This window comes from Condylura cristata, unplaced genomic scaffold (assembly GCF_000260355.1).
Source record: "Condylura cristata isolate star-nosed mole 26May11 unplaced genomic scaffold, ConCri1.0 scaffold00018, whole genome shotgun sequence".
Lineage (NCBI taxonomy): Eukaryota > Metazoa > Chordata > Mammalia > Eulipotyphla > Talpidae > Condylura > Condylura cristata.
Genome location: NW_004567119.1, coordinates 25,054,560 through 25,081,762, shown reverse-complemented (window position 1 = coordinate 25,081,762; position 27,203 = coordinate 25,054,560). Strand labels below are relative to the sequence as shown.

Sequence of the window (27,203 nt, the reverse complement as noted above, 5' to 3'; positions counted from 1 at the left end):
ACATTTTACATTTTTGTTTCTTGTAGTAATGTTAAAAAAAAAACTGTTCTTAGCTGAAGCTATGAAGCTCTACTATGATTACCAGGAAAGTATACGGTCCCCAGTTTTTTAATTACATAGAATACAAAAAAAAGTTTTTAATAGAAGTATGTCTCTTGCAGAATTTGGACATACTTAGATGAAATATTTAGTGTAAGTACTCCAGACTTATTAAAAATTAGTCATTTACCTGAAATTCAGATTTAATTGCCGTCTGATATTTTGATTGTCTAAATCTGACAACTGTTTGGATGATAAGATTGACCGTTGGGGGGTTTCTTGTTTTGGCACAGGCGATGATGAGCAGAGTGACTGGTTCTATGAAAAGGAATCAGGTGGAGCTTGTGGCATCACAGGAGTCATACCCTGGTGGGAGAAAGAAGATCCTACTGACCTAGACAAAAATTTGCCGGATCCAGTCTTTGACAGTATCCTAACTGGTTCTTTCCCCCTTATGTCGCATCCGGGTAGAAGAGGTCAGTGGCACCCATTAGGTGGGCTGTGGTTAGTCTAGGCAGACGCACTGAAAGGACACAGGCCGAAATGGTACAAGTCTAAACACAAGATGCTGTAAAGAGAAATGTGGCAGTAATGCAGCTACTGTGTTGATCAAGCTGTCACATTACTAGAAAAGTTAGACTTGCTTTCTTGCTAGGCCTGTCTTGAAAATGTTAAAAGATAGAAGAGTAAATTTAGAGAAAGGAAAATTCTTGGTAACACCCTCTTATTGAAATAATGGTTAGTTGTGTGTTGACTGCAGTAAAATCACACTCAGCATTATTTTAGATCTTGTCAATGTGAGTTTTTCACTTTTGCTGCTACTATATAATGTTTGTCCCTCCGCCCCCCAACTTACTGTACTTTCTGTATTCTGTATGGGTAAGAGCTTTTTCTTTATTTAGTGATCACAGACTTCCCTTAAAGTGAGTACTTTGATTTTCCAGGTTTCCAAGCCAGACTCAGTCGCCTTCATGGAATGCCTTCCAAGAATATTAAAAAATCAGGAGGGACCCCCACTTCAATGGTAGGCATGCTTTTTTTGTTTAATTGTCATGTTTGGGAATGTGTCCATTTCTATGGAATAAAAAGCCACATCCTCATCCTTTATTCACATTCTAATGTTATACTTAAAAATAATCCATTTTTTTGTAGGCTACAAACTGGACCAGTGAGATTCCCCTATAAACCAAATCTGCTAATGCTAATAAATTAGTTACGTTTTGAACATCTGGGGAATGACATTCGAGGGAACCTGGCTCCTGTCCTCTTCCCCTGGAGGAATATCATTGAAGTGAGAGCCTCTTTGATGAAAAGATGGGGCTGTTTATGCTGGAGGACTGGGATTCTTCCTTTAGTCAGAGGTGAACTGGTTGGGAGGGCTTTTAGGGATTTAGGTGGGCCCAGGGTGGATAGAAATTACTGTAAATTTTATATATTTTTCTCTTTTATGATTTTTTTCACTTTGAATCAATTTATGTATCACTTGCTTTGTTGCCAAAATGCTAACAAAAGCTAGCAAATGCAAAATTTGCAAATCTTACATAAGTATTTCTCAATGTTTATATTGTGACTGGTTAAAAATTCAATTTTACATATCTGCTTGTTGTAAATAAAAAAAATGATACATTTACATTTATGGTTCATTTTTAGAGAAGTCATAACCAGCATTATTTAAAATATTTGCATTTTACTCAGGGTATGTTAACAAGGGCTAAGATGAATAGTAGGTGAGCTTGCTAATTTTTGCTAGTTTGTACTTTGTTCATTTGCTTTCTGCTTAGATAACCTGCTCTGTATTGCATATCCACTGTATTTATAGTTTGGTGTTCATTGTACTACAGAAATTTGTCGCGTTTATAGACTAGCCGCAGTGATAACTGCTCTGTGCTAGTAGAATTCCTCCACTATTAGCTTTCAAGTTTTTGGTTTTGTCTGCTACTTGAAACCATGCAAAATTATCATTTTGTCTTCGAGCTTATGGAAATAATGTGAAAGCTGGTATTTCAACAAATACTGTATGACTGAATCATACTGTCATGTTTAAGAGTGAGAGCCGCTTGCACACCTTTAGATTGACAGACCATGTGTGTCACTGTGTCAGACATCCTGGCAGGAGCTCGTTTTCCCCAAGCTAAGGATATCACACACCATTGCTATTGATGGCATAATTTAGACACTATGCCAGTTCAGGTCATTTTTCAATACGGTCTTACTGAAATGATTAATATTTTTATTAAATCCTAATAACTGATGAAAACTGTGATTGAATACATGTATTTTTCATATTATTGTATGGATTGATTGTTAATTTAGCACTTAATGGCTAATTTAAATATGATTGGAAAAGAAACTTAAAGTTGACCTTTACCTAAAATTATTATAATCTGAAAGATTTTAGCCAATGTATTAAGGAACCACATCTGACATCAGTTTAGATTGTTCTAAATTGAGAGACATACAATCATAAAGTGCAACTTTGAGTATCTTTACCTTTGCATAAAGTAATATGTTAGAGGTCACTAATGTGGTGTTTGGTAATTGTAAGTAAGCTTTACTGTGTTATGTCTTTTGGAGTGAAAAATTCATGATTTTTTTTTTTCTGAATTACATAAATGCTTTTATTTTATTTTGTATAATGACTGTCTTTTAGATCTGAATAAGTCACTTTAAAACCTTGGCCTGTGAACTTTGCCTTACCAATCACGAATCTAGATGAATGCTATCTAGTTCTTGGTTCAGTTTTACCTATTTTTATTTTTGGTTCACTGCTTGCTTGAGCATAGCTGGGATTTGTAGCCCATTTTCTAGGCTTATTGCAATTGCACTGTGGTATTTTATAGAAGCTATTACAACTGATAGGCTAGCTTCATGGTATTGATGATACATGGCTTAACCATAGTAAAGCTGCCTTTCCTCTCTCAATTGTAAAAAGGTGATTAAGTTTCACATGATGGAGATATACTATATATGTGTATTTATCATGGAACTAGTGCACTAGGCCATAAACTGTTTTTTCTGGTCTACACATTTTTGTATTGAGAATTTTATTGAAGACGATGGGCGTCAGGTTTTCTTTCCATTCCAAATTGTCCTTGTTTGGATTTTTAAGTACTGTATTCTTTTTTTTTTTTTTTCAATAAAAAATATCTGACTTGGACAAGCAAGGTAAGAGTTTGAGTTTGTGCTCATATTTTAAAATTGTTACATTGAGTTTCTGTTATTTTGTTTTTCATACTGTCTATATCATAGTGTAACTATCTAGCTTTAAATATCATGACTCGCAGTCATCTTCGAATAGTACCCATGGCATCCAGAAAAAAGAAATAAAATTTAGTCATCTTAGACTTTCACATTGAAAGCCAGATTGTTTCTAAGAGATTAATTTTCAGAGTAAAATCAGAAATGGCAGCCACAATTCATTAAGCAGAATGATAACAAAGAGTTTCCTTTTCTTAATTAGAAGAGTGATGGTTGCATAAATACAGTGATTTTTGAAAGAAGTGATAGGATCTTTACCTAAAATATTAATGCAAACAATTTGGGGGTGAGGGAGTTTTTAACTGAATTGTAGTCAGTTCTCATTCATGATACTATTTTCTGTAAGGTTGTCGTAAAGCTTAAATTAGTGAAGAATATTTGACCTTTGCTCCTAAGAGAAATACAGGGTTAGGTTCCTGTGAGCCTCTAGTCAGGACACTTTGATTAGTCAGTGGATACATACCCTTATATTTTTGTGTTGAGAAGCACCTTATTTGATGCATTTTGTTGATTCATTAATATTGAGCTCATGGCCAACAGCATATCTGAACACAGCCAGTGCATTCACTTTCTCCTTACAGCCCATCACAGCCTTCTTGTGGTTGGGAACAGTGGACAGCATAGTAGCACTAAGCTTGGGGGCCATTTATAAACAATGAATCACCCTAAAAAGCACAAAAATGTAAAAAGAAATAATAACATTCAATAAGCCATGAAAATATACTTGTTTGTAATATGAGCACTGAATCAAGGAGGCCAGTGAAGCCTCTTTGGACCTCAGGTAGGGATGTGCCAGGTGACTCCAAGATCTTGTAGCTCTGTTCATGTTCAGGAATGATTGCAAGCACTGGGGGCATTGGCTTGGGTTTAGAAATACATTTTAGCAATTAGACAAATATGTACCCATGAGACCTGGACCAGGAATGAAAAACGACAGAATTTAATTTTGTAGAGAGCACAGAGGGGTGTTGTAGAAAATGTACAGGCTTTGAAGCAGACCTTCATGGATCCATCCTCTGGTTCTTTGTCTTATTGTAAGGACATTTTGAACTTCATTTATTCTTTCTGTTAAACAGAGACAATAATTACTTTAGAGAAGTGTTGTCAGGATTACATGAGATTATGTGTGGATAATGGGTGCGCACCCTCGCCAGCACAGGAGGGATGTGAAGTAAATGTTAGTTGCTGTTACTATTCTACGGATTAAACACAGTAGCTCATGACAAAGAGAACATTTGTACCATGGGTTACTCTGCAGACTTGTAGACTTTAAAACTTTTCTGTTCATATTATACATAAATATGCCTTTGTATTTAATTTTCAAAATGCTTTATTTACAGCGATGCCTATATCAATTATATTTGTACCAACCCTTGTCTTTAATAGTCTGTAAAGAATAATTCTCAATCAGATTTTGTTTGACAACCACTGTACTACATCTCAAAATTGAATTACAAAATTAAGAAGCTGTTCTAAAGATTGTTCCCTACCTTTAATCATTATCTGATTCTATTGTAGAGAGACATGTATGGTCTAGAGTTATCTGACTTTAATAAATAATTCTTGGTCCAAGAACATGAGGGGTGAATGCAGACCGTTGTAAGAATTTAATGTTGAAAGGATTACTTATTGCTATTTTTCTGGCTAGAACAATGTCTCATTTTATTGTAGCCCAGCTAGCTAGCCTCTGATATGCACCTCTTTTAGGAGAATTAAGTAAATGATACCTTATTCCAAGGGATATCAGGGTTGTCGGTATCCAGTAGATTTATCCTGAAGCTTCTGTATTTCCAGAATATGTATGATGAAAATCCTAAGAATAATAATTCAAATGATTCAGAACCAGTTTTGGATACAGTATTTACAAAGCAAGTCTGATTAACCCAACAAGTCTAGCATGCATGTCAGTTAGCTAGATCTTAGCTAATTAATCTGCTTTCTGTAGAGTTTTTTCATTTATTTATTTATTTTTTTATGATTGATGGCCTTCAACAGGTGTTGCATTTACTAAAGTTAGCAGGAAGGAAGTAGCTGAACTCCAATATTATTGCTACATAAGGAGTTATATGTGAGGGTTCTCTAATCAGGTTTATCTAATTGTTTCAGTCCATTTTTTTTGTATGGTTGAAATGAGAAGAAATATGCTGGTGATGCTTGTGTGGGTTATTCTGTCAAAGAACATGAGTCTTATTTAATTAACTTTTATTTATAAATGTTTTTCAAGTTTAAATATTTGGAAAAAATGTGAACATCAACCCTTAAGCTAAATTATCATGCTACACAAGTAAACATTCTATTCTATATTCAAACATACAGTAGCTCTGAACAGAAATTATGTCTTTTCAGAATCTTGCGTTAATTCATTCTGAAAAACAATATTTAATATTTTTCTCCTTCTGTGAAGTGATAGAAGACCAAAATTTTATGAACTGCATATTGATAGTAATGATACTATAACTATTCATTCTGTATATCTTGCTCATCTTTTGTTTTAATATATCTTAGGGTAGTAGTATATGAATATTTATCCTGATTTATACCAGATTTTACTAGTTTAGTTTCATGCTGACTGGATTTGGTTAAAATAAGGGAACTACAGGAACTCTTAGACTAGTCTGAGATAGAGAAGAACTTTTATAGTACATACTAAGTAAAATGATTTTTTAAGATGTACACAGCATATACACTAAACTGTAATTTTACCATGTGCTAACCAGTTATCTAATATTTTCCATATTAAAGCTTAATTTAATAACTAATTCAATAACTAATGCTTAATTATAGTCTATATGAGATAATACTTGCGTCTTTTGCGCATTTTTGATATTTTGCAGAATAGAAAGACTAAGTATTTAGAATATCATTATCTGACTATATTCTAAGTATATATTTTATATATATGCTAGTCTAGGTTTTATCTTATTTCACGGTCAAGCTAAGGTTCATATTTCATGTTAGAATTGGATCCTTTTTTCACTAGGATTTATTTTCAGATAAAATGGACTTTGTATCATAGAAAAGTACTGCTTAATAGAATTATGAGAAATATTTCCTTTACTAAAGGTATTTTAATGGTGTCTTTTGTTTGATTTAAATTCTCTATTTTGATATCATTCACAACTTTATATTTCATACATAATTTATTCATAATTGATAATTAAAATATGAATCTAACAGTTTTTCGTTTTATTCCATTAGAAGCTCATCTATAGCAGTATTACTTATTTTAATATAAATCATTAAAAGAAGAACAGATACATACAAATTTAAATAGTATAGAAAAACAATTTTCCTTTATTCATTTAACAAGCATTTGAAAACTTAATATGTTCTCCATATTTAGGCTTAAACATTCTTTAAGAATAATTTCATAATATATGTTCAGCTTGGTATTTTATTACTATTGTATTTAGCTACATACATTGTTTTTCCCTATTTTTAAGCATTTGATCCTCCTTTGTTAACTTAGTGGTAGGATTCATTTGACTTCATATATTGTTACTTGGATTTTTGATGCTTCAGGAATCTGGAACACATCAAATAGAATGTTAGTAATGGTTGCAAATATTATAGTGATAGTCACTATGTGCCAGTCACTCTCCCAAGTGCTCTTTATATATTCAGTACTTTTGATCCTGTTAACATCCCTACAATGTAGGTGGATGGCTAAAACATTTTTGCCCCTTTGGTAAATCAAAATTTATTCAGTCTGGAAGTTTCTTCATTTCTCTTTTCTTATTGTTAATAAATACAAATAAATTCTCTCTTCATACAACAATCTTCATTCCTAGTTACAAATGCTGTCGGGTGTGAGATATTTTGAAACCTTTTGATATTTGACAGTGTCCTTTGCTGTCTTGAGTGGCAAACACACTCACGGTATGTGCCACAATAAAAATGAGATTAAAATGTTTTACTGTGTGCATCAGACTAATCACTAGAGCCAGGTCCTCCATTCTGAGTCTTCTCTCTGTTTCTCGGTAGCTTATGGACCTCCCTCTTGATCTTTGATATATCTGATTCTGGTTGGCTTTCTTGCTCTCTCTCAACTTGTTTTCTCTGCTCTGCCCTAATTGGACTCTTGCAGTACAAATCTGTTTTACAATGTGCTACTGTCTCATTTCTACTCAGCTCAGTTGTGATGATACCCTCTGTATTTATTTTACTCCTTGCCTTTTTATAATGCTAGGCAGGATAATTCTGGGAATACCAACCACACGCAGTTCTTCATCTGGGATTTCACGAATGATTTGGAAATCACTAGCTCGTTAGGGATGGAATTGGCAACTATAGTTGTGGAGGGAGCAAACTTAAGTTTGCAACAGCACTATTTGCTAGGAATACCCTGACTGCAGCGTTGCTGAAGTGTAAGGTCTACTTACCTGGAGGGGTTAGTTGTAATTTGGTTGGTAAGATAGGCCAGAGATTATTTTATACTCTGTGGTCCTTGGAAATGCATGCAAACTCATTTGCTCTAGTGGAGTGAATGTGATCACATTCGTCTTTTAAAAGGTCACAGGTACAGTAGTATATAGAGTACATTGGATGAGTATAAATTAAGACTGTTTCAGGAGCATAAGCCCTATATCCATTCTCCCAGTAGGTGGGAGCCACAGTAGACTGAACTCCTGTGTTATACAGGATTTGATATTCTGATTGCCTTATGGGTAGTAGCCACTCACTTAGCAAGTACTGCTTGAGTAGTCTTCTGTATGCCTGGTTCTTTTTTAGGCGTTGGAGGTTATAGGGATGAAAAAGGCACACGAGGGTACTGGCTTACATTCCAGTGAGTAAAAATAAAGTTGACTGGGGAGGATAGAGTAAGCAATTGAAAATAGCCATCGAGAAAATGAAACAGGGTAAAAGTGGGGAAAATTTCAGGACATGCAGGTTCTTGGAGAGAGAATTTTGACCTTGATCAATCAAATGCCTTTCTTCTCGATGCTCTTAGAGCCTCATGGGGAAAGGAACCAGGGTGTACTTACTCATGCTATTTGTTCACCAAGTGGGATCCTCATCTTTCTTAGCAGTTGACCATAGCTTTTATGATAATTTGCATTAAATATTTATTCATTTACATGTCTATATGACTTTAGATATGACTTTATGTATTACATTTTCATTCCCTCAGATATTCACATGCTCTACCACCCTCCACCAAACCTCCCATGTCAATGTTCTATCCCCTTCCTTATCCTCATCTCCTTCCCTCCACCTCTTCTGGTAGCCACTAATTTTGTTACTAAGTCTAAGATTTGTTTTTGTTGTGCTTTATTATTATTAATAATCCATAGATAAGTGAAACCCGTATCTGTCTTTCACTTTCTGATTGACTTCACTGAATAGTAACACCTTAAGGTCCATCCATTTTTACCTAAAAGGCACTATTTATCCTTTTTTAATAGCTGCATAGTATTCTGTTGAATATATGTTCCACCATTTTTTTTTTTTAAAGATTGATTTATTTGTGCATACGAACTGGGGTACAGGCCAGAGGCTCAGGGGCGGCGAGAGGCTTCACCAGAGACAGAGTGGGGAACAGAACAGGCAGACGAAGTGCACTGCTGAGGGGAGCAGTGGGCGGGTCAGGAGAGGTCTGCCACGCCATGTGGTCACCTCCAGGGCAGGCGGGAATCGAACTCATGCGGAAGCGGCTTTAGATTCTCAGTGCTGTGCTTTAACCCGCTGCGCCACCAGGGAGGGCCGTGTTCCACCATTTTTTAAGTCCATCTGTTGATGGACACTTACTCAGCTCTGTGACCTGGCAACTGAGGACAGTGCATAGGATTACACAAGTATCTCCCTATTAGAGTTTTCATATTCTTTGGGTAGATACCTATACTGCTGGATCACACCGGAGTTCCATTTTTGTTTTCTTAGGAAATTTCCATACTGTTTACCATAGAGGCTTTACCACCCTGCATTCCCAGCAGCACCACAGCTTTTAAAAGTCACTGTCTCTGAACCTCTAACTGGCAAAGTAATGCCACAGTTTCCTAAAGTACAGGTTTGCAGCTGATGCTTTTGAATTTTTTTTTTTTAATTAAAAGTAAGTTTGCGGGCCCTCCCTGGTAGCGCAGCAGGTTAAAGCACAGCATTAAGAAGCTAAAGCCACTTCATCATGAATTTGAGCCCTGCCCGCTGACCCACATGGCGCAGCAGACCTCTACTGACCCCACTGCCCACTCGCTGCTCCCTTAGGAGTGTACTTGGCCGCTCTGCCTGTTTTGCTCCCCACTCTGTCTCTGGGGAAGCCTCTCACAGCCGCTGCACCTTTGGCCTGTACCCCAGTTCTGTATGCATAAAGAAATAAATATTTTTTAAAAAAAGTAAGTTTGCAGGTACCAAATATTTATACAGTGTTTTAGTTTTCCTGTTTAGATTTAATTATAGCATACATTTTAAAATTTAATAGTTCTGTTTTCATGGCTACATTTTTCTTAAGAGACTAAAATTTCAGGCCCTCCTTGGTGGCTCAATGGTTTTAAAGCACAACACTATGAAGTTGCCTGCAGCCACTGCAGTACAAGTTTTATCCCTGTTCAGGGAGTTGGTCCACATGGTGTGGCAGACCTCTCCTGACCTGCCCGCTGCTCCAGTCAGCAGTGTATTTCAGTACATCTACCTGTTTTGCTCCCTACTCTGTCTCTGGTGAATCCTCTCACCCCCTGCACCTCTGCCCTGTACCCTAGTTCTGTATTCATAGAAATGGATAAATCTTTTAAAAAAGAAAAAGATTAAAATTGCAAATGTTTGAAGCTGCTAAAAATGCCTCTTATAAGGATCATGCCTATTGTTTAAAAAGTTTTCTCTTTTTATGTATCCTAAGAAACTTTTGCAACATGTTCTAAAATGCCTTTTTTTTTTTAAGAAATTAAGGCTACTGATTATTGTTAATCATTTGATTTCATAAATGCAGACTGAAGACTTTTTCCTTTCTGCTCTTTAAATGGTGGTGACATTGCCAAAGTCCCCATTCGTCTTCTTTTTTTAAAATCAAAATCAGGGAAACAGAAATGCAACATTTTACTTTCTTAGGAGCTTCAACTCTGCTTTTCTGCCTTTTATGTTGCTGATAGAATTATTCTGATGGTCTATAAAATTCAGTTTTCTAATTTGCCTTCAGATATGTCAGATATCTAATATCAGAAAAGTTCAAAATCAATGATGGGTAGAACACTTCCAAATAATATTTAACAAGCTCTTTCTTTTGAAGTCACCTGCAAATCCTCCAAGTGAAGAAGGTCAATTTGAACAACTGAGAATTCATAAAGAAGCCTTATAAATAGAAGGGGTTCCCTGTACTATAGTAGCGGTTGCCAGCCTTTCCCATCAGCCAGGCAAGGGGACTAGGAAAGGAGATTCTGATAAACCAGATAAATATTTATACATGTATGTGTATGTGTGTGTGTGTGTGTGTGTGTGTGTGTAAAATTTCTAAACTTGTTTAATCACAATTTTATAAAAATACTGGCCAGTACTTAATGGGGGAATGAAGCGTAAGTTTGATGAATTTTTTTATATTCTAAATAAGTGATGACTTGTGCCACAAACAAAATAGTTTATATGTGCTTGGGCTTTTTGAGGTCTTTCAAGTATGTACAAACTTCAATTATTTCATCAAGACACTCTTTAAAAACTCTATCTTCGAAAACTAAATAGTTTACTGCTTAAATTTCATTTCATTTATCAGCATCCTTGATAGACTCTTCTCACATTTTTAATGCACAAACATTTTAAAGGATGTTATTTTTATCAGGTTTTGGATGAATAAATAAGCGTATGTTAACATTTGACTCAGAGAGTTGATATTTACTTAGTTGTGGTTTGACTACAAATTCTGTGGTGCCCTTGTGCATGCATGTGTGTGTTTGTGTGCGTATGATATCTTCATTATTCAAAGGTATGGGATCACACAAAATGAGTAGCACCTGTCTGTCTTTCAGTATTTGACAACTTGGTTAGTAAATACTAATTGTGGAAGGGAGAGAGAAGAGGCCTAACATTTGTTAAGGGGCATACTGATGCTGTGCTTCAACTTAAAATTTTACTTTCATGTGTTATATTTTTTCTAACTCTTTTTTCTACATCAAGCACTTTTGGACCATATTTCTTTCTTCATCTATCATATAAGCTCCTTCTTTACTTTCATGTATTACCACCCTAGTATGCCTACTCTATTACTGCCCTGTTACTTTCATAGATATTAATTTCACCTATTACTGCCCTAGTACGTCCTACCGTTGACAGTACATTAGTCTTCCTCTTTTTCTTCCAGTTTTCCTCCCTCTAAACTATATCAAATGTAACTTAGCAAACACTTCTGAAACATAATTATGCCCTAGCCAGAGAACAGTTTTCATTGCACCTATCATCTCAAGCAGATGCTCTTCTTTCTGCCTTCACTGCTCACCTGTGACCTACAACACTTACTCCTTTCACTTGACCTTATATTATAACAATCCCTGCACTCTTCAGCCTTCCCGTAGTCAACCATTTTCTGCCACAGTCTGTCAACTTGTACCTTTGCTCATTCCAGTGCACCCCACTTCTTATTCATACAGTCACATCCTTTAAGGAGCAGTCCTTTTCTTCAAAATCATCCCCAACTCTTCACACTTTTGAAGTCACTTTACCTTCCGGAAAAACTCTGCACTTAAAATATCTGGCATATTTTTATTCATTAATAATTAATAATTAATTTGTTTTATACTGTTATTATTTGCTGACACTTGTGTTGCATCCTTAACTGCAGTTCACACCCCAATGACAGGAGTTCAGTCCCATCACCTAGTGTGTCCTTGGTAATTCTAAAATGTTAATGGTGATTACTGGGTTTACTTGTATTACCTTTTGTTTTTGTTTTCCCTCATTGGAGGTATTGCCAGTACAACCTTAAGTAACATCAGTATTTGAATTCATCACCTTTCCCACCAATATCAATATTTGAATTCATCATTGATTTCAACTTCTCCTTTTATTATAGTCCACGGTCTGATGACATAAGATTCCACTTGATAGAACACTAAGCTGCTGATTGGATGTCTCATGTGTAAACACAGGACACCATTTGGTTGGGGATCCTTAAATATTGCTGGTCTGCCTGTGTCCCTACGTGACAATCTGACTGCAAAGCAGTGCACAGGGAGCTTTGAGAAGACAGACTTATTAAATCCCTCTGATTTTGGTTAAAGATCTATCAGTTGGCCCATGGGTATGGCCCTGGCCCCTTTGTAGTTTAACATTTTCATGAAATAAAGTTTGAGCTGGGAGATTGGGTAGGAGTAATGCCATGTGGACTGTGGAACAGGAGCTGGGGGTTACCTGGAGCCTCCAATTCCTGAATCTTACTGCCCCCAGTTTACTGTATTACGTCAGTCCACTGCACTAGAGAAAACTGAATAAACAACCTCCTATCCTTGAATTTTTACTTTCTATGAGTTTATTGACCCACCTTGGTATAGTATCTTTCTTATGCTCTTTGTCCTTGGTAGTTATATACCTTTTTATTGTATTATTATTTTATTGGGGCTTCTGAAAAGGAGCTGGATATGGTTATTGTGTTCTATTTACATGGTTATTGTGTTATATTTACCTATCTAGTGTACTTTTCTTTTAATTATCTTTCTTTTTTAAGAAATGGACAAAGGGGTTTTAGGAGCCAAGCTAGACAAAAGAATTCAGTGCAGTTTTTGTTTCATACTCACTTTATCTATAGTTATTTGTGCGAATATCATATCCATTACTCTGCATCTTGGTTTGTACACTTGAAAGAATTGGCTGAGATATTTTAAATCATACTTAAATTTTCAAATGTTTGCCCTCCTAATATTTCATAATAGGGTATATTCAATAATTTCTCATGTTAGCTTTTATTTTAGGTAACTAGTATTAAAGGGTAGACATGCTTGTGTACTAATTGTATTTACTAACATTTATTTGCCAGTTAGTATTCTAATCTTTCCTCCATATATATGATAATACATTTAGCATTCAATAATAGTCTCCCCATCAAGGGTAAGAAATACAAAGACTAGTTTTCATTCTGTAGATACTCTGTTCATCTTTCCTGAACTCTTCATCTTCCTGGATCCTACTTACTGTTTTCTGTCCTTTGTTGATTTAACTTAGTAGGTATTCATTGGCATTTAAAATCTTCTTTCTTAAATTTATTAGAAGGTAAATTATTTGGTTACCTATCAGTTACATTGGTTTATGTTTATAGTTAGTGTGATACTAATAAATACTGAAACAGCATTTAGTATTTCATTAAGTGCACCTTTATGAGCTTTATCTGCCCTATGGTTTCATGGATATTTTCAAAAAATGGCTTCATTATGAGGATCAGAAATAGGTCTTCTGAACTTCCATGTACAAATAAAAATTTCCAGATATTACTCTCTTTTGCTGTATTGTTAGCTGGACCCAAGGCATTTTGTGTCTTTTGATTGTTAATTCTTGAAAATACCATAAAACTTGAAACTTTCAATTTCTTATCAAGTTGTAAAGGTCCACTTAGGAATTTCACTGGGTTCTTGCTTAAAGGAAAGATTCAGGAATTTTTATTGAATTATTTACCTTTTTAGGTTGCTGCAAATTGTATTGAAATAATAATGCATGCTACAAACTTGACATTAGCCTTTTTCATGTTTGTTAATATCTCAACTTTACAAATCTTATTTCATGATATAGTTCCTCACAACACAAGCACATGACCATCCTTTGGAATTGACCATTAATAGGAAATACCAATTTCTCTAACTTGCTCTTTGATGGAACATAATCTCAGAGTCATCTTGCTTCCTTAACCAATTATTGCATGTGTTCCTACATGTTAATAATGAACTATTGCATGTATGCATCATATGTTGTTACCGAATAGCCCTCACTTTCATTGGGATGGTCTTTAAAGGTACCGGCCATCTACCTACTGCATGAGTTGTCTTCCTATTTTCCCAGCATGTAACTCCCAGTTCTGTCATGAAGGGGGCAAGAAGGGCAAAGCATACACGTTATATAACAAAAGGAACCTTCCCGCATACATTTTCTTTTTGGATTAGCTTACTTCTGGTGTGAATCCTGGATTTCATTTCTACACTATGAGAACATAAACATCACAACAATTATAATCATGAACTTACATTTAATGTGAGTATTTGGCATCCATGTGTCAAATGTGCATTACAGACTTTACTCTTTCTGGGCCATTTGTTTTATCTATAGATTAAATATAGGTAATTACACAAGTGACAGGTTACTTTATTATTTTGATGCATTTCAAAGTAACACAAGCAGCTATATGGTATGTTAATATGATAACATAGATTCATTAATAACCAAAACTTACATCTCATGTAACTTGAAATTTAAAAGTTAGAGTTTGATTTTATTTCGGGTAGTTATTTTGTTTTAGTAGCAGAATGGACTCCTTCAGTTGTCATTTTTTATTTTTAGGCTCACATATTAAATATGAAGCATGTTTATATCCATGCTTATAGTTAGAAATATTAGCTTCTTTAGGCTAAACAGTTTATTTCTGTCTTGTGCTTCACATGTATGAAAATAATTTTAAGTTAAATTTATTCTGGGAGCAAATATGCATCACACAATGCACTAAACTTATTTTTATCTTTACAGAACACTTAGTCCATGACTTGGCACTTTTAGAGGTTTGATTGTTGTTTCCTGTATGACTCTTGTATTGTATTTTGCAAGAGTATGTGATCTAGATGGATATTAAATGGTTAAACTGTTTAGAAGTTATCTGTACACTCATTAAGTTAGTCACCTGAGAGAATAAAATGAAAAGATTACAATTAAATATCATGATGATAGTCCATATTATTTTATTTTGTTTTTCAATAAGGATTCCTTATTCTGGCTCAAAATGATTTCTATCTGCCCTCGTAGGTTAATGCAGTTCTTTAGAAGAGCAGATCTGTTCTGGCTATGTAATGCATTTTATTTAATTTTATAGTTTTTATGATATCATATATTAGAGATTGCCAAAAATATAGAAAAATTTTAGAGAACATTTTTGGATTTGATGGATTACCACTCTTCAAAGGGAAACAAAACACTAAATATTTCTAATCCCGCATTATTTACCGCATGGGTGGTTAAATGCTACTTTAAGCCTCATAAAATTAAAAGGGAGAAATCTGCCAACTGTAGCAGGAATTGGATTTAGGAAGAGTGGTACAGAGCCAAAATATTGCTACAGAATTAAATGTCAAAAATCTTCTTTAATAGTAGATATATAGTTCACAGTGCCTGGTTATGATTAATACATTTAATCTAAATCACTGAAAGTTGCACTCTCCTTTTCCATAAAATACAATAGGACACAAATCAGTTTTACTGTAGATGGATAACAATTGGAAAATAATGCATCTTCCCGCCCAATAAATTGTCAGTTATACCTTTTAACTAAAATCAATTCATCTTTCCAAAATTTATTGCAATTTCTAATAATAAATCTCCTCAAATGTTTATTCATTTGGTTTTTGATACATTTGTGCCACTTTTGCTATGGTCTAATGTTTTCTCTTTTGATTCATTGTAAATTAGAAAATCTATTTTGAGTCAGTTTTCTAGTTAAGAAGTTAAAATCTATAACCTAGCACCTTTTTCACTCTCCTTTGTATATTTTAATACCCTTGAACTTGAACTGAAATGCAATCCAGTAAATTCTTTTCAGGAGGAGATTAAAAGACTTTTCAATGTAACTTCTTGACTAAGGGCCAGATTCATAAAACAAGCACTTAGGAGGTTGTTAGGTGATTGTTGCCATAGGTCCATTCTTGAATAGGCAAGGGAGGGGAGAGAGATACATAAGGTTATGCCATCATTTCAGGTAAGTATTTCATACAAAGAGGAGGAAACACCTATTTGAATTAGGATCAGGTTATTCATAATGGGAGCCTGCCTTTATATCTGTTGATTGCAGTAAACCAAAGGTGACAATATAGAAGCACAGATAATTGATACTTCATCTAAGCCTTACATAGATGTCTTTCCTTAATTTCAGGGTACTCTTTGAAAATCTCTCTCTATGTGCTTTCTCAGATTGTTCTTTTTAAATGTACATCCTAAGTGTGAAGACACATTGGTTTTCACGCACACGTTGTGTTCTCCAGTATAGGAATTATTACTTTATTGATACACGGTACATGAACATGTCTTTGTATTCATAATAATTAGATTTTTTTCAAATATAGGAACATTGACTTGCCATTTTAATTAGATACCTTTACTCCACAGTGAAGTCAGGTTGGTATCCATTTCTTTTTTTCACTTTCATCTATTCTAAAATAGATTTTTTAGAATAAATTGTATTAGAAATGAAAGTGACATTAATCAAACCTGTAGCTCACTGACAAATTTGTGTCATTGCTGACATACAAGGTGCCATATGCCATAGAATTCATTAATCAGTTTAACTGTATAATGAAGAAAACACTGCTAACGCAAAAATCAGTTTTGAAGTAAAGAACCTAGTTGTTCATCTAAAAACAGTGCTTTTTTTTAATAACTGATTTTTATATGAATTCTCTAATATAAAATATGACTTATTTGGTAACTTAATTTCTCTTTTAACAAATTATAGTTTCAATTAGTTGACTTGCTAAGACTGTAAAAATAACCTCTAGCTTCTGTTACTTCTTTAGTTTTCCCTCTCTTTAAATAGAAAGTAAATCAAATTATACTCTTTAAATAAAAAATGGTAAATTAAAATGTTTATACCTTTTAAAAAAAAGTACTGATGATAGATTTGAGTCATGTTCCTCTGGTTGTTTTATAAGCTCTGGTTAATGAGTCACTTTACTGCTTAAGTGTTTGGGATTTTTCTCTTTCCTGTTAGTAATGACGACTTTAACAATAAACGTAATATTGCAGTTGTTACCTTTTCATGACAGTGTTCATTTTGTGAAGAACAGCAAATTTGTCATGCTACCTTTCAAAGGAGGAAGTGAAAGTTCTAATAAGATGGGTACTGTCATAGCTAATCCAAGGCAGAGCTCATCAGTCTGCTTTTTTTCCTAATTCAGTTGTGGTTCACTATTTCTCACTCACTGCCTCTCTTAGCTCCTTGACACTGAACTATCATTTATGTTTTTAGCCATAGTTTTAGGAATTTCCAGGTACATTTTACTCTGACCAAGCAGAATGCATGTTTTAAAAACAGATGTGTTAGTAATCTGTTTTCCACCTGTTAACTAGCTCAGTCTCTTGTCTTTGACATGGCGTAACTATTCTTCCTGTTTAGTTTCCCCATGTAGACTCTCACCAGTGCTCTTCAAGCTAATGTGATGTTGACTTTAAATCTTTTACTGCCTCATTTAGGCTTATACCAAAGGAAGTGTAAAATCCACTCTACCTCTTCTGGGTCTTTCTCAGTAGGTCTTCGACTTATCTCTTAGTCTTCATATCCTAATTCTCTGTGTAGATGCATCCTGATTGCTTTCTGTACTTTCCAGCTTCAGTCACTTTGCTCTTGCTGGATTTACGGTTTGGCTCATGCCACTTCATGTCACTCTGTAGACCTCCTTCCTAATAGTCAAAATCTATTTTAGTTAAAACCTTATCTGAAAACTTTCCTGCCAACAGGTGTCTCTTCTGTCCTTCAGAGACCTCACTGCCATTACTTCACACCTCCCAGAACCAAGTGTTAGCATTTGTGGTATAGTGCAAGCAAACCACATGGAAGTAGAAGCCAGAATAAACTTCTCTCAGATCCATGATTTACTAGCTGTGTGACCTTGGAGAAATCACTTTTTGAGCTTCAGTTTCCTCATCCCTAAAATAGGGATAATAAAAGATAAGATGAAATAAGGTATGTAATAGGACTTTGTGAACTGTAAAGGAACTATTATTACTCATGTACTTCAGGAATTCAAAGCTCCAATGCCTGCAGGGGCCAGGCAAGAGATATATACGCACACATACATAATATAAAGTACTTGGTGTTTGGCATATAGTTCGCACTAGAAGGGGCATTTCATAGTAAAGATTTCACATTGTAAAGCTCTATCGTGGCCACGAAAGTAACGACAGCCCTGTCAATTGTCACACCTTGTCTATTGCCTTCGCTATCCAAACCTTAGCTGAAGAAAGCATTGCCTTCCCATAATCCTCGCTTACCTAAGGTACTTGATAAACTTGAGAAGGGCGAACGGGTGAGTGGATAGTTAAGAGGGGACGTGAATTTTAAAAATGTAATGTTGGAAATGGGAAGCTGACATTTTTATCTCTTTCTCTGATTCACAAATTGGAAGTATACCAGAAGACATTTTAGAGACTATCTCTTCTCTTTGGGTTCTTTACAGAACTTCCATGCATAAGCGCTGCAGTTTTGTCTTATTTCCCTTTCAAAAGCATTGACACACGATTAGAGTTACTGAGAATCCAGGTTTTTGACTGTCAGGGGGTGCTTTTCCCTGTCCTCTCATTGGTAAGCTCCAGCAGATTGAATAGAGTGTTAGGTTTGATTGAGTCTAGTGTCTTTATCATTCAATTATTTAATAGTGGACAGTTGCCTAAATAATTTCCTTGTTTTTAATATAGAACTCTCCAACTGTGTATTTATGACTTTGGACTTTAGTGTTACATACTTGTATACTTTTAAGTTTGGGGACATGTAGAGCATTTAGAAGGAAATTCCAGTTTACAAAATACTGATTTTAAATATTAGCTATTGAGAAATTACTGTTATTATTCTTGGGATAAAAAGAGACAAAAGCCCTGGCTTTGCAGAACTTGATTTTTTTTTTTTTTTTAAGATTTATTTATTTTTGCATACAGAACTGGGGTACAGGCCAGAGGCTCAGGGGCGGTGAGAGGCTTCACCAGAGACAGAGTGGGGAACAGAACAGACAGATAGACGAAGTACACTGCTGAGGGGAGCAGCGGGTGGGTCAGGAGAGGTCTGCCACACCATGTGGTCACCTCCGGGGCAGGCAGGAATCGAACTCATGCGGAAGCGGCTTTAGATTCTCAGTGCTGTGCTTTAACCCGCTGCGCCACCAGGGAGGGCCAGAACTTGATTTTTTGTAGGCGACACCTCCAATATGCTAACACATTGCTAAGTTAGGGAATGTACAAAGCTGAACATAGTTTGCTGTTATCCATGGTAGCTCATTTATTAGAGAAATAGATACAGAGAATTACAAACATCATGAACTGAGTTTTCTGAGTGATATGCTAATTAAACAAATTGGTAAAGGACCCCTCACTCAGCTTTTGGGAAATGGGGTACTGAGCATTGAAAGATGAATCGTTGTTCAGGTGAGACAGAGCAGAGGGCAGAGTAGAGCGAGCTCACTGCACCTGGAGCTACCTCCAGAGGAGATGGAAGATGAGTGCTGTCTTCCAGTAGTGGCCTGGAGAAGAGGGGGGCAGATGCATGAGCAAGCGCCAAGTGGGACATGCTGGCAGCCACAGGCCGCGCCTTGGAGAGCAGAACTGAGGCAGTAGGAACAGAAAAGGTATGAAGAGTCAGACCCCATGATGCCTGGAGTGTATGTGATTTAGACAAGGCAGTCAGAACCTCCCAGATTGCTCATGACTTGCCATGCCATATGTGCTCACGTTTGCTCATTTGTAAGAAAAATCATATGTAATACCATGAAACAGGGCCAAATACCTTCTGCTGCTCAGATTTGAAATAACTGCTCCCACTGAAATGGTTATTATTATTTTTTTTATCATTTCCTGATAACAATGAATGCTTGGTTCATAATTACTCAGCTTTCTTCTTAAGAAGTATCCCCCAAAGTGTACTTTCAAGTACTTGTTTTTAGTCTCATTCATGTAAATAAATGACTTTGCATAAATGTTGTTAATCACATACTTGATTTTGTATACATATGCATGTGTGTGTATATATATTTGTTTTGTTTGAAAATCTGTTTTGTTTTATTTGCTCGTGATGGAATATTTATCTGACTTGTTTTCTCCATTAAATTTTTATTTGGGGATGGATACATTTTCTTTTGTATTATCAACTGACATTAGTTTATGACTGTTTTCTGTCTTAGGAATCCATAATTTTAGGACCTTAATGCTACTTTAGTTATTACATATAGTGATTTGTATGAATTATGACACTGAGTAAAAATAAAGAACCATAAAGAAGGCATTAGAAAGTGAAAGATTTCTAAGTTATTTCATATTAGTTTTTTTTCTCTTCAGTTCATTTTGAAGTGTATTTAATTGTGAGATTGTACTTTTTCTAAGAATGGATGATGTTTCCATGTTTCTGTTAAGTACGGTGCTTCATGTTAAAAAATAAAAATCTTCAGACTTCAAAATACCATCACAGTAATAATCATACTAACGTGTGAAAACACAACTGTTTGCTTAAAAAAACTGACCCCACTGAAACCACTTCCTAGTAGATAGATCAGTTCTCTTGATTTTGCTATTCAGGCATTAGTGCAAAGTAATTTCTATCAGTTGTCGTTTGTAATTGAGCCTTTGGCTATGCTGCTGAGAGGATTCTTTACATTTTATGCAGAGATTGTAACTCTTTTTATTGATCTATCTTTTTGTTCTTCCTTGATTCATCTTTTCTACTCTCTTCTAATTCCTTTAAGACTCCCCTCTCTCATCCCCTTCCTGGATCACCCCTGAACTCTGAAGTAATGATTCTTGGGAGCTTTTCTCAACTTTCATCTTCCTCAGTTACTCTTCAGCACTTGTCATTTTAAGCACCTTGTTAAAGCTCCCACCTTGGTTTTTCCTTATTGCAGGGCTGAATTTTCTTCCTCCCTAACTGTTCCTCTGCCTCTCTGCTTGTTTTCCAGCTTCTCTTTTATCTTGTGTCTTAGATACTGGCTTTCTGTGTTTGCTTTTGTTTTCAATCAGATCTCTTCTATCTATACTTTTGTTTTGACTTTATCAGCTTTCAGTTCTTGTCTTGATGCAAAAGGCAACTAGGTCTTTATCTTGAACTCCACAGTCCCTCTAGCCCAGTGGTTGTATTTTTCCACCTCAATATATCTGATAGATAGTAACATATTATTTCAATAAAATGATTCATTCATAAGTAATTTTTAACTGTGGTAGGACTCATAGCTCAGTTACCCCATTTCCACGTGAGAGAACAGCAGATGTAGTTTGAAAATCCTGCCCCGATTGTTCTGAGAAGTGAATTATGGCCATGCGCCTTTACCTCATCCTGGTCTCTGCCTTTTCTTTCTCTCACTTTTACAAACCTATGAATTATAAAAAAGTATGCATTTAGGTCTATAAAGTTTACCATAGTTTTTTTTTCTTACAATTTCATCTACATTTAATATTTTCTTTCTTCTAGTACAACAGAATATTGTTTAGTGAAATTCTAAATTTTCCAATTTTAATATAAATTGATTCATTTCACCTTTGCTTTAAAAAAACAACTTCCTATATATATAAAATTCTGGGAAAAATCATTTTTCTCAACTCTTGGAGGTTCATCTTATTGTCTTCTAGTACCCATTGTTGCTGTTGAGAGCAGTGCCTGATATTTCTTTTTTTATATTCTGGATATTCGGTATTTTCTTAGCAGCATGTATAAATGTGACTTTTTGTTTGTTTTTACTTATTTTCATGTTGCCATTCCTATGTCCGGGAAATTGTTTCTTCAGTCCTAAAAAAAAAAAAAATCTGCCCTTTTCTATATATTGCCTCTTTATTATCTGTTTTTCTAGTACTCCAGGCAGGCATGTGTTATGTTGTTTCATTTTATTTTCAGTGTATCTTAACCCTTTTCACCTAGTTTCATTTCACTGTCTTCCTGTGTCTTGTTGCAAGTAAATTCTTTAGCTAACTTCCAGCTAACTAATTCTCCTTTTATCTGCATCTAAACTGCTATTCAATTCTAATATTATGTTAATGATAATAGCCTAGTACTCTTTCATTTAGCCATCTTTTGCTGCATTTTAACCAAGTGTATAGTCATAAAAATTATACTTTTTAACATTTATAATAATAAAGTTAACCATATATGCTATTCTTACAAGACATGGTTTAACTTAGAAACTTTTTTTGTTGTTGTTACAGTGTGAAATCTACAACCCAATGTGCTTCCTTGAGTATTTTTTTTTAATACTCAAATGATAGTTGAAAATAAGGCATTAACTATGTAAAGGCCCCAGCCAGTCATTCAAGTAATTAAAGCTCTGTTTGCTAACTTGCTGGCTGGTTACAATGTGAAATGTTTGCATACTTGTCACCTTCTGATTTTTGATAAGGCATGATTTTTTCCATTACCTTTAACTCCACAATTATTTGGTAAGCATTTATTTCTAGCTTTATAATATATTTTTGTTACAACTTTAAAACTGGGTAGTATTTTGCTTTTATTCATATTAAAAATAAAATTGTAATGTTGCTTCTTCTGGTATATAATTTTTAGTTTATTACACAGACATTTGTCTCTTTTTACAGCTTTTTATGTTACTATTTGAGAAAATGTGAACAGATTTACATGCTTAGAGAATGCACTTACATAAAGTCCATCTTATCACTTTGTAATGTACTCCATTAGCAAAAGGTATTTGGCATTACGATGACTTTTAGATAATTTTTATGGAAATATTTGTGAAATGTTAGGCAGAAAATTTAAATACTGTATAACTCTTAAGTTATATAATAATTTACATAGTGCTTTTCCCTCAGGGTGCCAAGCATTGTACAAGTAACACAAGAGAACAGCATTTTTTTGTGGCAAATAAAGAAAAAGGCCAGTGAGCAATGGAATAGGAAGAGGGTGATGCAGGGAAATGGAATAGAAAAGCAGATGAAAGGGGAACATGAACTGGGGACAACTCAGGTGGTAACACCCAGCCTCACTGAGGTCATTTGGGCTGTGTCTTCCATCTCCTTCATACTTAGTGGCCTTTACCACTATTCCCTGATGGCCACTGCTCGGGTGCCACAGATACTCTCTCGGTAGAAGCGAAAATAATGAAAGAATGTAGACAAGAGTCTTTAACCTGAACCTAAAACAATGCATCATATTTGCCTAAGTTACCTTTTCATTCTTTCTCATGGTTAAAAAATAGTTCCTTTGCAAAGTACTCCTGTGCTAGGTTAGCATATGTGTTCAGTTTTGCACACACCAGCAGCATACCTCATAACACTAGAAGGGGGAGCTGCCATTGCTCAGAAAATTAGCCCCAGGTGCTAGGAGCATGATGCATTGAACAAGCACTGCACTTGAGTCACATCAGGCATAGATTGTTGTTTCAGCCCTGCAACTAATAAATTACATGAACTTCGAAAAGTGCATAACCTCTTTTGTTAGCCTCCATTTCTCCTCTTGCCTTAGTCTTATAGCTTGTCATTTTTCCAAATCTTTTTTCCCCAAGATCCAGTACTAGGTATTAATACTTCTGGTTTGCTTATCTGTCAAATGAAGGATTTGAAGTCACTTGTTACTAAGATGCTTTCTAACGTTAATAACTTGAAGACCAACAAAGGCCTCTAAAGGGTAAGTTTAGAGAAACAGACATGAAAGTAGAAATCCTTCTTGGCCAACCCAGAGCTGTACTTTTTGAATTCCTTGAATTCAGTCTCCACACAAGCCATAGAGATTGGTGGGTATGAACCTTGATGAATCAGAAATTGTGAGTCTATAGAAGGCAAAGTTATACACTAATTATAAAGAGAAATTATAGACAAGATGGCATAAGAGATCATCTTGCTCTGGTTTTGACATAATTGGGAAACTGGCTAAGATCATACACACTTCAGTAAATATATGCCGTCCCCAACTGTTTTTTTTTTTTTTTAACTTGATGCACTTTGTTTTTAAAGTATAACATTGTATTAAGCTTACAAATTTATAAGCTTAAAGGTTATCTCACCAGTGATCAGTTATGGTTATGTTTTTTTATTTTTATAATGCCTAGCAGATAGTAAGGGAAAGATATAGCAGGGCAGATATTCAATACTTATTTAGAGTCAAGATAGTTTCAATTTAAGATGTCAATCACCAAGTTAAATTTGTGTATATAGTATAAACTTATTTAGGAGATAAGTTAAACAGTAATTTTCACCCTAGTCTGTGGAATTCAGACTCTCATGTAACCTCTTCCAAGTGAAACAAATTATCTTTGCTACATTTATACCTAATATATAATTTGTGTATGTAATAGTAAAATTATTTTAGAAAAAGTGATAATAATTGCCACATTTTTGGTACTCAAAGTCCATTGTCTACTTTTTACATTCAACACTTGGATCCTCAGTGAGATTCAGTGTATCTGGTGCTTATAAATACATTTCACTAAATTTTGTGCCATGAAAAGTAAAAATTGTAATAATAAATTTAGTATTTGTCATTTCCCTTTAGGTATTGGCTAGTCCCAATACTATCTTAACATTCAAACTCTTGATGATTTTTATGTGCTTAGTGAATAGATTTGCTGCTGCAGTTTGAACATTTCTAAATTAAAATATATCTTTCATTCTGGATGTATTGATTTACACATCTCTGTGTCAATATGAAGTCAAGTGAATTTTCCAATAAGTTGAAAAGATCTGGCAGGGCAAGTTAAATTTATTAGATTTGCTAGAGGTTTTTCCTTGTCGATGTTTGGGCATCTCTCTGCTTTTTTATTCTTAATAGAAGTTTTTTTTTTAATAGTTACATTTTTAATAACACATTCTAATGCATCTTTTTTTTTGTGCTTACTGTCTTGAATGACTTGCCCTTAGAGCCTTGATTTTTCTTTTTTACATTCTCTGCTATTATTTTTTTTAAAAAACATGATTTTTGTTTCCTCATATTATTGTAAAATAAGTTACCGTTTAACTTTTATCTGATCACAAAGCTATGTTCTTTTCCTCTGTATGCTTTTTATTTAAAAGACTATTTTAAGTCTTAAGTTTAGGGTAACTTACACCTTTTACAAAATCGGTGAACCAAAGTTACCTCAATTCACTAGAAATAAGAAAAGTTTCACGAGAGTTTAAAAACTATAGACATAAGCCACCATGGTGTGCATAAAGCACTGGCTGTTTTATCATGTAAGTGAAAACCTTTCTGGCATATTTTGACTAACCTAGAATCTGAGTTATGTGTTTAGGATGAATGAGAAAATCACTTATTCTTTATTCAGAAACTGAGGTGACAGAAGCTGGTAGCATCAAAGGATGGTAGTCTAAATTCTTTGATTTATTCATCAGATTATGATTTTACACAGATCTTTCTAGACTGGCATAAATATGCTGATATCTGTTTTATATCATTAATCCAAAATTGACTTTAAAGGTAAAAATTATAGTGGAAATATTTAATATTAAATTGTGTGAATTGTGATAAAGGGGAGGTGGTGGTATTAACATTTTAATTTTTTACACTGGGTTTTAATGAATTAATCAGGTTATGTGGGAATTATTTCCATTTAAAAAACCAAGATGATTTTTTTGTGACTTGCTGCTATTGCAGTTTAAGCTGATAAATGTATTCCATGATTAAGTCAAATCTACCCAATCCTTTGTGACATTTTTCTGGGTGGAGTGCAGACTGAAATACAGTATAAATCTAGTTTTTGTATAATACACTGGCCTTGTTACTGATGCTTTTATGAGTTTCTCAACTTTGACAACTTAGAACTTGAGAAATTCAAAATTACCATGCAACAAAACTGAATTTTATCTACAGAAAATATAGTGCTAACAGAAATATAGTGCTAACACTTTCTGATTGCAAAAGCTAACACTAATTGAATGCTGCACTGTTTTTTACAAAAGTGGATTTGTTCATCCCTTATGACAGCCATCTGACATGGGTATTCTATCTCAGTGGTACGGATTGGAAATTAAGATATAGGTTAAGTAATTTCCTCAAGGTCGTGGAGCTATGGCAAATGGCAGAGCCCAGACTTGAAACTGGGTCTCTCAAAAGTCAAAGATCATGATCTACAATATTACACTATTATGCCTTATCATGCAGGGGAGTGTTTGGTTTTATAATCATTTGAGTTGTATTATCCTTACTTTCAAGAAAGAATAGTCTTCAAATGAAAGTTGGGAAATTTCCTGCATTAATATATAATGAATTAAAAAAGCATTTCAGCAATTCATTATTTATAGACAGGTAGGATTTCTACTGAAGCTTTTTGCTAAGCTGTTAAATATACACTTTTATAAAATAGTGCCTTATGTGAAAAATATTTGTGCATCACTCAATTAACAAATATATTACAAATTGTATTTTTTTAGACATAGTTGATCTACTTTACACATTGCTCTTTTAGAATTTTAAAAAACTTTATGCCGCAAAGCAAAAACAGTGGCTGCAAAAGCAAAGCATGAATACCAGTGCTTACGATGTATTCTGCCATCTGCTTAATCCTTATCGCCCTCGCATTGTCAATACCCATCTAATTCCACCTTAACAACAGTAATTGGCTGATGGAGTAGAAGATATAGATTTGTTTTCTTGATGACTCCTTGACTTTTTTTCCTCTGGTAATACTAATAGAATTCCAAATCCGTACTGGTGTGATCATGTCATGAGTAGGTCAACAGTCATGTCAAGGTCCTATTGGAAACCTCATAGCCAACATCTTAATTTAGACTTAGCTATCTTTTTCACTTGTATGTGCAATTGTAAGCAATTTTTTCTAGTCTCAACTCTCCATTATAGCAGAATTCATTTAGTTCAAAGGGGGATAGTTCTGCATGTGAATGATGTGGCTAGTGACAATTGAGTAAATAGAATACATAAAATCTGGGGGCTCCATTCGCATGGGTATGTTCATGTACTGATTCTTTAATGTTACACAGGCTGAGCAAAACCCAGAAAATGCTAGCCCAGTTTCTTTTGGCAATCAGCATTAATTTTATGATGCTGTTTCATCTGGTGATGCAACAGGAATGATTTAACTATATTAAACCTTAGGAAAATATAT

At 34.7% G+C, this 27,203-nt stretch overlaps 1 protein-coding gene across 3 annotated transcripts in view; it reads left to right on the top strand.

The window, feature by feature from the left end:
- GPATCH2 (G patch domain containing 2) overlaps positions 1–27,203 on the top strand; it is a 138,464-nt gene that overhangs the window by 18,578 nt on the left and 92,683 nt on the right. For 2 of the 3 annotated variants that reach the window (XM_012726990.1, XM_012726991.1), the window contains 2 exons: positions 333–515; positions 984–1,063. In XM_012726990.1, the coding sequence (XP_012582444.1) occupies positions 333–515; positions 984–1,063 (263 nt within the window). Of the gene's footprint in view, positions 1–332; positions 516–983; positions 1,064–1,191; positions 3,209–27,203 lie in introns of those variants that run through there. The other variant, XM_012726992.1, reaches the window with a different exon arrangement.